The sequence below is a fragment of the Mastigoproctus giganteus genome, chromosome 7 (assembly GCF_048544385.1).
Source record: "Mastigoproctus giganteus isolate SK-2022 chromosome 7, ASM4854438v1, whole genome shotgun sequence".
Taxonomy (NCBI): Eukaryota; Metazoa; Arthropoda; class Arachnida; order Uropygi; family Thelyphonidae; genus Mastigoproctus; species Mastigoproctus giganteus.
The window spans coordinates 114,000,015-114,013,151 of NC_143581.1; the positions used below are offsets into that span (position 1 = coordinate 114,000,015).

The window sequence follows — 13,137 nt, forward strand, 5'->3', positions numbered from 1 at the left end:
TCCACCCCAGGTGCCTTTCTTGTATTTATCTTCAACAATTTCTCCTCCACTTTACTCTCAGTTATTACAAGATTCTCTAGCTTACTGCCAGATTTGAATACACATCTGGCATTGCCCTCGCTGAATAACTCCTCGTGTGTGAATGTCGATGCAAAATATTCATTCAGTTTGTTAGCTACCTGAGCAGGATCATCAACAGTTGAACCATCGATATCAAGTGGACCAATCTGATTCATCCCCTTCCTTCTAGAGTTTACATAAGTAAAGAACTCTTTGCTGTTTTTCATTGCATCCCTTGAAAAAGATTTCTCGTAATCTGCCTTCGCCTGCCTAACCTCCTTTGTAACTTGGTTACAGATCAACTTGTATCTATCATAGGCTTCTGTGTCACGTGTTAATTTGTATGTATCCCATGCATTTTTCTTCTCTGCCATATGTCTCATTAGTTCATCTGACATCCACTTAGTCCTAAACCTTGAACAATATTTCTTAGTTGGTATGTAAAGCCTAGTAGCTTCCAAGATAAGTTCTGTGAATGCTTCCCATTTTGAATTTGCTGTTGTTAACATCATCAGTTGGTCCCACTGTATAGAATTTAAATACTGTCTCAGTCCATCATAGTCACCTTTACGAAAGCAATAATCCTTCCCTTTACCCCTAATGGTAGTTACCTCTTTGAGTAAATCCCACTTCAGCACACTGTGATCACTGCCACCTAGTGGTTCATTTACCTGCAGATTCTTAATGCATGAAGAATCACTACTGATAATAAAATCAAGAGTATTACTCCCTCTAGTTGCCTCCCGAACATGCTGATGTAGAAAACAATCATCCAATAAATCCACAAAAGCCTTTCTAGTGTGTGAGTGACCAGCCCCCAAATTCCAGTCAATATCTGGGAAATTAAAATCCCCCATTATAAGACTCTCTGATTTACTGGCCCATTCTATTTCCCCATACAGTTTCTTATTATGCTCATCAGAGTCATTAGGCCTATAGCACATTCCTACTCTCAATTTTGATCTCCCAATGCTTATGTCACACCAAACTGACTCGACACTGCACTGTCCAGCAATGTCGACTGGCGTCACTTCCTTTGATTTTATGTATTTCTTAACTAATAGCATAACCCCTCCTCCCTTCCTACCCTGTCTATCCTTTCTGTAGACATTGTACTCCCCAAATTCCAGTGCTGCATTCCTTATATCTGTGCGACACCACGTCTCTGAAATCCCCACAATATCTGCCTTTGATGTTTTGAGCAATACCTCAAATTCATCTACTAAACTCCTAGCACTGGTGTACACGCAAGTATACATGCACCTGTTCTTTTTCTTAGCTACCCTAACACAACCTATGTGTTTATTTGTACCCCAATGATTCCCAGCAGTCTCTGAACTATCATGCATCTTATTTTCAAGGCTGCGGCTCATTCCAATAGAAGCAGTGCAAGAATCACTTTCACCTCTGCTAGTGGCTACTGTTAATCTATTAGTCCTTGTTTCCCCCTCAATCTAGCAGTTTTCCGACCCACCTAACACTGCCTCGATAGCATCAGCAAACATTCTTGCACCCTTTCTATTTAAGTGTATCCCATCCCTGTAGAAGCAGTCTCTCCTGTTAACAAGTAGAGTCCAGGCTGAAAAAAAATCTACCTCTTGAGCCTTGCACAATGCTTCCAGGGCTGAATTGATCGACAGGGCTCTCATCATATACTTCCTCCTATCGTGTCTGGGCAGAATTGCAGACACTTTCAAATTCAACCCTAATTCACGGCTTTTTTTCAACAGTGACCTGTATTTGTTAAGTAATTCGGCAGGTCTCCTACTCTTAATATCATTAGTGCCAACGTGTACAACTATATCACCTTTTGTGCCCTTAAAAGATGATATTCGCTCTACAACGTCATCAACCTTTGCCCCTGGCAGACATACCCTGGTCCTGTTCCCCCTATCCTTTTTACAAAGCATGTTTCCCTGACAATACAGTCACCAGCAACTACTAGTTCCTTTGGGACCAGTGCATTCTGCCTTGGGGGCTGCCGCTGTGTCGTGCGATGACCAAGTGCCAGCTCTGGCATTGGTGTGGGTAGCTGAGAGCTTGATGGGCCTCTCACTTTTAATGCTTCGAGGGCATCCACCCTGTCATTCAAGCTCTCATATAGGCCAATAACAGTGCTGAGTTGTCGCCTGATTTCCTTACACTCCTTGCATCGCGCACACACAAAGACATCCCCCATAGCAGTATCATATCCCGTACCTGACTGCTCCACAAACATCAAGCAATTAGTGCATTTTAATAGACTGTGATTCAGAGGGCAACTGCCCCCCCTCAGTTCTCCCCTGAGCCACAGCACTCCCATTAGCTTGAGCCTTTTGCTTTGCTGTGTTTATTATTAGTGGAGTCCCTCAGGGTTCAGTGTTGGGTCCATTATTGTTTTCTGTATTTATAAATAATATTGATGATGGTATATCAAGCTTAATTTCCAAGTTTGCAGATGATACAAAAGTTGACAGGGTTGTTAAGGACACTACTGACACTATGCTGCTGCAACAGGATCTGGAAAGGTTGAGCAGATGGGCTGAGAGGTTGCAAATGAAGTTTGACACTGACAAATGTAAAGTACTACATATGGGAAACAGCAACCCCTGAGCAACGTAACAACTCTGTGGTACTACACTTATAGTGGTAGAGAATGAAAGGGACCTGGGGGTAATTGTGCAGGCAGATATGAAGTTCTCTGAGCAGTGCAGATGGGCTGCAAGAGTAGCTCATGGAGTCTTATCAATGATAATCAGGAATTTTTCTAGCAGGGATAAGGAGATGATTATTCCTTTGTATAAGGCAATGGTCATGCCAAACCTTGAGTACTGTATACATGTCTGGAGGCCTCATTTCAAGAAGGATGTAGAGCTGCTGTAACGAGTACAGAGAAGGGCAACAAGGTTAGTGAATGGAACAAAGAGTTGCTCTTACGAAGAAAGGCTTAAGTTTTGCAAATTAGTGTCTGGAGACTAGGCACCGGCGAGGTGACCTGATAGAGGTGTATAAAGCCTTGAATGGTTTGAGCATGCTCGATGCTGATGAGATTCTGCCTCTTGCTCATAATAATCACCTGAGAGGGCATAAATTGAAAATTTGCCTTTAGCCAGCGGATGGTTGGTTGGTGGAACAGACTTCCATCCCTTGTTACGGAAGTTGATAGCCTAAATAAATGTAAGGCCAAGCTGGATGGGTATTTCGAACAAATGGAGGGGTGAAGTGCAAGTTTTTTTTTTTTTTTCCCCTCTGGCCGATGCTGCATAAGCTTGCTTTCGTCCCTCTCAGTTCTCCCCCGAGTCACAGCACTCCTGCCACGTTGTGCCCAACTGCTTTGCTGCTCTAGTCTGGAGCATGATATTTTAAATTAATAAGATCAATAAATTTAATTAACTAATTGTCAATACTACACTATCTAATAGAATCCTAAATGGAGTAATGCTTATTACACTATATAATTTTACATTAGAGCTACCTAGTGACCAATTAAAAATTTTAATTCCCTACCACTCTATACAAAAACAATGGCTGCAAGACACGAACAAAACAACGGTTTTACATATATTAAGTAGTAATCTACAAAAACATATCTAAATTAAAAATAAAAATAACCAGTGTAACTAGAACTATAAGGCTAGTTATAAAGTACAATAAAAATAACAATTAGGTACATAAAACGATGAGCAGTGTCCATTGATTATCACTCTCTGTCTTCTCCCACTCAACCATCCTTTTATCCATAGCAGCAATTTGTCTCCAATGCCACACTGCTCCAATTTGTGCAGCAGTCTTCCATGTGTAACAGTATCAAAAGCCTTTCTAAGATCCAAATATACGATATCAAAGTTATTCCCTGCATCCAGTTCTTTTGTGACCACATCATAGTATCCAATCAAATTGGTTGGGCAAGACTTAACAAAACTATGTTGTGTCCGAGCTATAACTGAAGTCTGTTTTGATGATCCTGCAGTGATTCTTTAACCAGTTCCTCCATTAATTTTCCTGGAACAGAAGTTAAACTAACAGGTGTATAATTACTTATGTTGCCCTTTGATCCTCCTTTGTGAATTGCGGTCACATTTGCACATCTCCAGTCCATGGGTACCTCCCCTGAGTCCAAGAAGCGCTCATAATTATGGCTAAGGATTTGCTTACTTCCACTGCTGCCTCCTTTAATATAACTGGATAGATTCCCGTCAACCCCGGGTGCCTTTATTATGTTTATCTTCAACAATTGATCCTCCACTTTCCTCTCAGTTATTACAAAATCATTCAGCTCACTGCCAGAGTTTAACTCACCTCTGGCATTCCCCTCCCTGAATAACTCCTCATGGGTGAATGTAGATACACAATACTCATTTAGTTTGTTAGCCACCTGAGCAGGATCATTAACAGTTGAATCATCAGTATCCAGTGGACCAATCTGATTCATCCCTTTCCTTCTAGATTTTACATAGCTTTGCCTTTAGGTAAAGAACTTTGCCTTTGGGTAACCATAGGTAAAGAACTGTTGTTTTTCTTTGCATCCTTTGCCTAGGATTTCTCATAATCTGCCTTTGCCTGCCTAATCTCCTTTGACTTGGTTACAGACCAGCTTATATCTACCATAGGCTTCCATGTCACCCATTAATTTATATGTATCCCATGCATTTTTCTTTTCTGTCACATGTCTCATTAATTCATCTGACATCCACTTAGGCCTAAACCTTGAACAATATTTCTTAGTTGGTATGTAAAGCCTAGTAGCTTCCAAGATAAATTCTTTGAAAGCTTCCCATTTTGAATTTGATGTTGGTAACATCGTCAGTTGGTCCCACCATATAAAATTTAAATACTGTCTCAAACCACCGTAGTCACCTTTACGAAAGCAAAAACCCTTCCCTTTACCCCGATGGTAAAGTCTCTCTTTGAGTAAATCCCATTTCAGTACACTGTGATCACTGCCACCTAGTGGTTCCTTTATCTGCAGATTCTTAATGCATGAAGAATCACTACTGATAATCAGATCAAGAGTATTACTCCCTCTATTTGACTCTCGAACATGCTGATGTAGAAAACAATCATCCAATAATCCACAAAAGCTTTGCTAGTGTGCGAGTGACCAACCGACAAATTTCAGTTAATATCTGGGAAATTAAAATCCCCCATTACAAGATTCTCTGATTTACTGGCCCACTCTCTTTCCCTGTACAGTTCCTTACTATATTCATCAGAGTCATTAGGCCTATAACACACTCCTCTCAATTTTGATCTCCCAATGCTTATGTCACACCAAACTGACTCGACACTGCACTGTCCAGCAATGTCGACTGGCGTCACTTCCTTGGTGTTTTTCATCTATTTTACAACTGTGTTTTCCCAATTTCAATTTATGTCCCCTCAGGTACGTACTCTGAGCAAGAGGAAGAATCTCATCAGCAATGAGCTTGATCAAACCATTCAAGGCCTTATACACCTCAATCAGATCACCTCACAGTTGCCTAGTCTTCGGATGTTGCAATTTGCTGAACTTAAGGCTTTCTTGGTAAGAGCAACTCTGTTCCCCTCACCAATCTTGTTGCCTTTCTCTGTTCCAGGAGCTCTACATCCTTATTAAAATGAGGTCTCCACACCTGTATGCAGTACTCAAGGTGTGGCCTGACCATTGCCTTATACAAGGGGGTAATCACCTCCTTATGGCTGCTAGCAAAATCCCTGTATATCATTGACAAGACCCCATGAGCTACTCTAGCAACCTGTCTGCACTCTCAGAAAACTTCATATTTGACTACACAATTACCCGCAGGTGTTTTTCATTAGTGTAGCTAAGCTGAGTGCAGTACAATACAGTTGCTATGTTACTCTGGAGTTACTGCTACCCATATGCAGTACTTTGCATTTGTCAGTTTTAAACTTCAGTTGCCACCTCTCGGTCCATCTGCCCAACTTTTCTAGATCCTGCTCAGGTAGCTGACAGACTGAATGAGTACTTTGCATCTACATTCGCACCTGAGGAGATATTCAGGGAGGGGAATGCCAAAAGTTTACAAACTCTGGCAGGGAGCTAAATGATTTTGTAATAACTGAGAGCAAAGTGGAGGAGAAATTGTTGAAGTTAAACTTAAGAAAAGCACCTGGGGTGGTTGGGACTATACAGTAATATTAAAGGTGGCAGCAAAAGTAAGCAAGCAAACCGTTATAGTCATAATTATGACAGCTTCCTTCGACTCAGGGGAGGTCCCCATGGACCGGAGATGTGCAAATGTAGGGTTACCAGATGTCCTAGTTTTTAGGGCGCCCTTGGGTATTTTTCATTTGCATCCTATTTTTTTGTAATTAAAAAAAAAAAAAAAAAAAAATCATCTCATCATAAAATGAATTTTCATTAAATATTCTGTGCTTTGCACCCCTTCAGTCAATACTGTGTACTTGGAATACTATGTTCAAGCATGGAGACCACCACACATAAAGCAAGACATTGAGCTTTTTGAAAGCATCCAAAGACGGCTAACTCACCTGGTGAGAAGGGCGTCCATATGGGTTGCAGAGCTTGAAAACTAGGTACTTTAGAGGAGACTTGAATGAGGTATTTAAGGCTCTGAGAGACAAAAGCAAAATGAATGAGGGTGAAATTTTCAGTTATAAATGATTCTAGAAATAGGGGCTGTAAGTTCAAGTTATGGGGGGAGATGTTTAGAGTGGATTGCAGAAAGTTCTATTTTAGCCTGGCTGCACAATAAATCACGTCTTTTACACTTACACATATTACACATTTTTGGCCCACGTATATACATGCAAACTGGCTTGTAAACAGACAATTACATAAACTGCCTAAAAAACACTTTAGCTTATCTGGCATCTGTTAAATGCCAAACAAAAAACAGATATCTCATAATGAAAACAGAAGTATACTGTACTGTACGAATGAGGAAATACTATTGGGCAAAGGTATACTGACTATTTGATTTCATTTACAAATTAAAAAAAACAAAATTGAAAAAGTGTCATCTATTGATGACAACTTTAGTTTTACAAACATCATCATCAGCCATTTTCAATCCACTGCAGGATGAAGGCCTCTCCAGCAACTTTCCAGTTCCTTCTGTTTTGAGCACTGGCCATCCATTTACTACCCACAAACTCATGAATTTCATCTATCCATCTCCGCCTTTGTCTTCCAGGTTTTCTTCTAGCTACTCTTGGGTACCATTCTGTTATTTTCTTAGTCCATCTGTCATCATGTATTCGAGCTATGTGTCCTGCCCAAGACCATTTTAGTTCTTTAGTTTTGATAAGAATATCCTTTACTTGAGTTTGCTGCCTAATCCATGTGTTTCTCTTCTTATATAACAGTCTGATTCCCAATATAATTCGTTCCATTCTTCACTGTGTAGTTCTCAGCTTCTCTTCCATTCTTTTGGTGAGTGCCCAAGTTTCACTTCCATAAGTCATGGTGGGGAGTATACATTGGTTCATTATTTTACGTTTCAGACAAACTGGGATATTGCTCTTCAGTATGTGACTATATTTCCTGAATGCTATCCATCCAAAATTTATTCTTCTCTTGACTTCCAGCCATTTATCATTATTACAACTAATAACTTGTCCCAGATAAGTATATGACTCCACCTTTTCAATTACTGCTTCTTCAATCATTATTTCCCTTTCTGTGGCATACTTGTTCATCATTACTTTTGTTTTAGCCATATTCATCTTTATGGTCCCAAAATCCTTACTAACTGTGCATAACTGATTAAGATTTTCCTCTAATTCTTTGGGATCGTGGCTTATGATCACAATGTCATCTGCAAATCATAAATGGTTTAGGTACTCTCGTTCACATTGACTCCTTTCTGCGACCAATCTAATCTTCTGAAAGCTTCCTCAAGGGCAGCCGTAAACAGCTTCGGAGATATTGTATCTCCTTGTCGAACTCCTTTCTCGATTTTACATTTCCTACTGTCTTTGTCTAGTCTAATAAATCTAATAATAATAAAGCACTCTCATATATTTTCTTCAAAATCATAATATGTGGGGTATCTATGCCTTGTCTTTGCAGTGCCCGAAACATTGCCTTATGCTGTATGTCAAATGCCTCTTCATAATCCACAAATGCCAGGCATAATGGTGTTTTGTATTCATTTGCTTTCTCCATTAGCTGTGATATTACGCGAAGGTGATCCATAGTTGAGAATCCTGTCCTAAAGCCAGCCTGCTCTTTCTGTTGATTCTCATCAAGTATTCTTTCTAATCTGTTAGTAATGACCCTTGTGAACAACTTGTAGATGTGGGATAACAAGCTAATTGGTCTGTAATTTCCAATTTCTGATTTATCTCCTTTCTTATGCAGCAAAACTATGATTGCATTATTCCACTGCTTAGGCGTCACACCTTTTCTAATGCACTTTGTGAAGAGCCTTGCCAGTTTTTGTGTTATGTCTCTTCCTCCCAATTTTAACAACTCTACAGTAACTTCATCTTCCCCCGGGGCTTTCTGATTCTTCATTTTCTTCAATGCATGTTCTACCTTATCAGGAAGAATATCGGGTATGTCGTATGTGTTGCTACTTTGCAATCCATCTTCCCCACTGCTGGCATCATTCCCTCGCTCCTTGTATAATTCTCTATAGTAGTCTTCTGCTATTTGAATTATGCCTTCTCTGCTGTTTATAAGTACACCATCACTATGTATCATTTGTCTTTCTATATTACTGCTCATGGCTGATTTAAATCCTTTGTTTTCCCTTAATGCTTGTTCTACTTTTCTTGTGTTAAATCTTCTCATGTCCTCTCTGAGTCTCTTTCTAATGGCTTTGCATAACTCAGTATACTCAATTTTTTCCCTGTCAGTGTTTTTCTTGCTCTTCATTTGTCCTCTTCGGTTCATCATGACAAGTGTTTCTTGACTAATTTTTTCTTCTTTGGATTTCTTTTTCCCTATAGGTTTCTTTGGTTTTATCACTTTCAGAAAGTGATAAAGTTTGACAGAAAGTTTGACAACCAATGGTTTACAAACATTGGTTGTCGAAGTTGGTCTTCACAGACTTAGTCTGCGAGACCCAACATGTTTTATGTTAACTTTCTTTTATATAAGTTAAAGTGGGAGATTAACTACATGTTTGGTCTGAGAGCCCATAATGAAATAAAATATTAATATAAGTTATTTTGCGGCACATTAACCCTGCAGCTTCAGCATTTCACCTGTGAGGTCCATCTCAAAAATAATAGGACCACATTAATTGTTGACTTGTGATAAAAATCTGATTTTCTGTTGTTGTTATTTGGTTTTTAGGAGCATTAGCAACTAAGGCCATATTGCTCCGGGATATGCGGTGGTCATTCCCTGACCTTTCCGCATCCTCCGTTATTTGGTGGTGACGGGCTTGAACCCCGGGTTATTCAAGAAGCGTGTGCTACGCACTGCTGCTCCTTCCCACCTGGCTACGGAGGCATCTCTAATTTTCTGTACCTTCCTAAATATAGATAATCATTTACTTGGTATACCTTCTGAATTCTTTTTTGTAATTTTTCCAAAACTGTAATGTGATTCCACTTAACAGGCAACACCACCATATTTGTTACTGTTTTTCAATGGCAATAGCATATCTTTCTGTCTAGCTTTAGAAATGTCTTGAAGTGATGTATTGATGTTTAGGAGAAATAATGGTTTCACATGATTTACACTTGAGGTATTTTTTTTTGCAAATGTGTTTATTTATAACTGAACTTTCTGTTTCACACTATGTTGGATGTTATAACTTGTTTATTTAGCTTTCTTTCATGTTTACTTTAGTAATTTTTATTCAAATCCCTAAATACTTTCTAATGTAAGTTAGATGCAGTGTTTTCTTCTCATCTTTATTATTTATGTATTTGAAAAAAGGGCAGAGATTCAGAAACGGGCGAGGAGAGGAGGGGGAACGCAGTGAGTGGGCGGTGTCACAACCCGCCAATCACTGCTTTTCCCCTCCTCTCCTCGCCGCCATTTTGAAAGGGGCACCCGTTTCTGAATCTCTACCAAACCTTTTCCTGCAAAGCAAGTTGCAGGAAAGGCTTTGCAAAAATTTTAATTTCCTATTTATTAGTTTCTGGGAACCATCATAAATGATAGAGATTGCTTTCTTTGTAAAGCAGTCTCTATCTAATTTATCATTGTCATTTGGCTAACTAGAATCATTTTAGGCTATAATTCTGTAAGTGTATCTGTATACTGTTTGAAGAGATCATCCAAAAGTAATGTATCTTTTTTCGGTAGAGATTCAGAAACGGGTGCCCCTTTCAAAATTTTTTTTCTGGGGGCTACTGCCCCCAGACCCCCGTCTATGTGAGGGGTGGGAATTGGTAAAAACAATACCAATAATCAAAAGAAGGGGCTTACCGCCCCCAGACCCCCGTCTATGTGAGGGGTGGGAACAATAAACAATACCAATAATCAAAAGAAGTACCTCGCAGCAACATGTAATCAAAACACGTGTTTCCTCGTGTTACGTGGCACGCAGTGCGTGTTCTACCGTGCCGGCTGCATCCGTCTCTTAAGGAGATCACGTGACGATAGGCGGAGTCAACACCCGTCAATCACGGCTGTATCGCTAGCAGTCTGGAAGGGGCACCCGTTTCTGAATCTCTGCCAAAAGTTTTCTGTTGTAAGCATAAAAAACAGAAGGAGACTGTTTCAGGTGTTCTACAGATATCAAGAGTCTTACACGAGGTATTTTTGAAAGCTTCACTAACTTTTGGTTTTTATTTTGAATAAGTAACATGAATACCAAAGGCAATATTCACTCAAGATAGGAGTTAGGCATTCATATTTTGCATTGTTCACACCAAATTTGAAATATTTTTTTTAAAATGTTAAAAACTGGAGAACGGAAGTAATAATGGAAAAAAATTGGAGAATGGAGATAGACAAACATTTGGAGTAAATGGATGGGTGAAATGGGAAGAGTTTTTTTTTTTTTTTTTTTTTTTGGATGATGCAATATAAACTTGCTTTCTTGCATCAATATGCCTCTACTAAAGCTAATAATAGTTTCTAAAATATTATATTTTGAACGTTTTAAAAATAATTTATACATAAAATATGCAGAAATATATACTCATGAACAAATTTAAAGTTTTGCACATTTTCATGGTTTTTAAAAACTGGAAAATGAAAGAAACTAAGTTTCATCTTTATATTTTATGTCTCAAGATAGAAGTTTCCTTTTTAAATATCAGCAAATTCAGCCTTGTTTACATATTTTTTATTAAAAACTAAAATCTTACAATAAGTATAATAAACTATTAAGAAAATATGAAATTTTGGTATACTCCCCGAAGAATTCAAGAAAATCCAATATTTTTTTAAGAAATTAAAAAGATATTTACATCTGTCAGGTATTTACTAGGGGTTGTGGCATCCCTAATTGTTTCAGCTGGACAGGTATTTTGAATGAACAGAGGGGTGAAGTGGAAGTGGGGTTTTTTTTTTTTTTTTTTTTTGGCTGATGCTGCATAAGTTTGCTTTCTTGCATCAAATGCCTCTACTAATGCTAATGCTAAAAATGCTAATGTTACAAAAATGGTAGTGCCTAGCATTTTTGTAACAACTGGGGATGCCACAACTGCAGGGTTAAGGTTGATTTCCCACCAATAGTACCATTACCACCTGATACTGGCTTGGCAACTGTATCAACTTTAGTTTTACAAACGTTACTTGTCGAGTCTCACAGACTAACATCTTAGTCTGTGAGACCAAACATGTTTTATGTTAACTTTTTTTATATAAGTTTCTATTCTATTCTAGTAATATTCTTTAAAGTAAATATCAACATTATTTTAGGTATTTATATTTACATATCTGCAAGTGAATGTTTTATTAATAAAAGATTTGATATTTTAATTTAAAATGCTTAGTTAGTAACACCTGAAATGCAGAATCTTGGAATCAGCCAAAAACTAAGGCTGAAATAAATGAAAATATGAAAATTAGAATTATTATTAGTTTTTTTTTTTTTTTTTTATGCAAAAACCCAATGTTTTCAGTTCAGATTCAAGTAAAAGAAGCCACTTCCTCCAGAGATGCATCAATAATCTGGAGTATAACCAATATTTTCATATAAAAACAGAAAGCAAAGTGTTTGCAGTGTAATACACACACAAATGGAGAAAGTTTTGAATGTTTGTCTTTCTTTTCTTTTTTTTTTTTTTATAATTTTGCCTTCGTACATGAAGAGCATATGAAAACAGTTTTTTCATATTTAATTAAAATTTTATGGTACTCTTTACACTTGAAAATCTAAATATAAAGTACATTTTATTGTATTTATTTATTTCTGAGTTTTTTAATGAAATTTTCTATGATTAAAATACAACACAATGACGCCTAAGTGGCGTTACAGAAATCAGATAATTTTGTGAACTTCATTGCAGTAGTCGCAAATAAATTTTTTTTGGTTTTATCTCATAGGGTACGAACATATGAAAAAGCAGGATGACCAGAGCCTACTTGACGGCACCGGAAACACCTAGTAAGCCTGCTTACTACCTACAAAGCACTCTGACCAGCGCCCGTTGCAAGGATTACGAACTCGTGCTTAATAAAACGAGTATTAACCGAGAAAACATGGTTAACTAATGATTTGGCTCACCTATCTTTCCACGGTTTACTTAATTTAATAATAATTTAATTGAATGTCTCTCCAATAAATAATTAAATTGTTTAAAATTCCTCACCCATATAAATAAACGAAAAAGACTTAATACTTACCATCTTTTATAACCTTACAAACCAACAGTATTCAGCACAATACGCCACAACACAGAAGAAAAGAAAGCTAATGCACAAGCACGACACAGTTTGCTGCCAATATTTCAGCCATATTTACGCCTAAACACGCCCAAAGTAAAACTCCAGGCTGATTCTTAGTGGCTGAAAAAGCAAACTCTGCTCAACTGCACCCCGTCAATAACTACACGTCACGGGAACCATTGAAAATATTCGAATCCCACTTTGCATGTATATGATCTCTAATAAGTAAAAACATAAATGACATGGCTTCGATCTCCAAGGACAGCTACAGTTGAGAAATACTCTGCGGAGGAAGACGTAGCATTATGGACAATTGGAGGAATCGCATG

At 38.2% G+C, this 13,137-nt stretch overlaps 1 protein-coding gene across 1 annotated transcript in view; it reads right to left on the minus strand.

Moving 5' to 3' along the window:
- CCT7 (chaperonin containing TCP1 subunit 7) overlaps nucleotides 1-12,853 on the minus strand; it is a 298,828-nt gene extending 285,975 nt beyond the window's left edge. The window contains exon 1 of the mRNA XM_090377862.1: nucleotides 12,767-12,853. Coding sequence (XP_090233988.1) covers nucleotides 12,767-12,769 — 3 coding nt within the window. The 5' untranslated portion in view covers nucleotides 12,770-12,853. The remainder of the gene's footprint in view (nucleotides 1-12,766) is intronic.
- Between the last annotated feature and the right edge of the window lie 284 nt (nucleotides 12,854-13,137).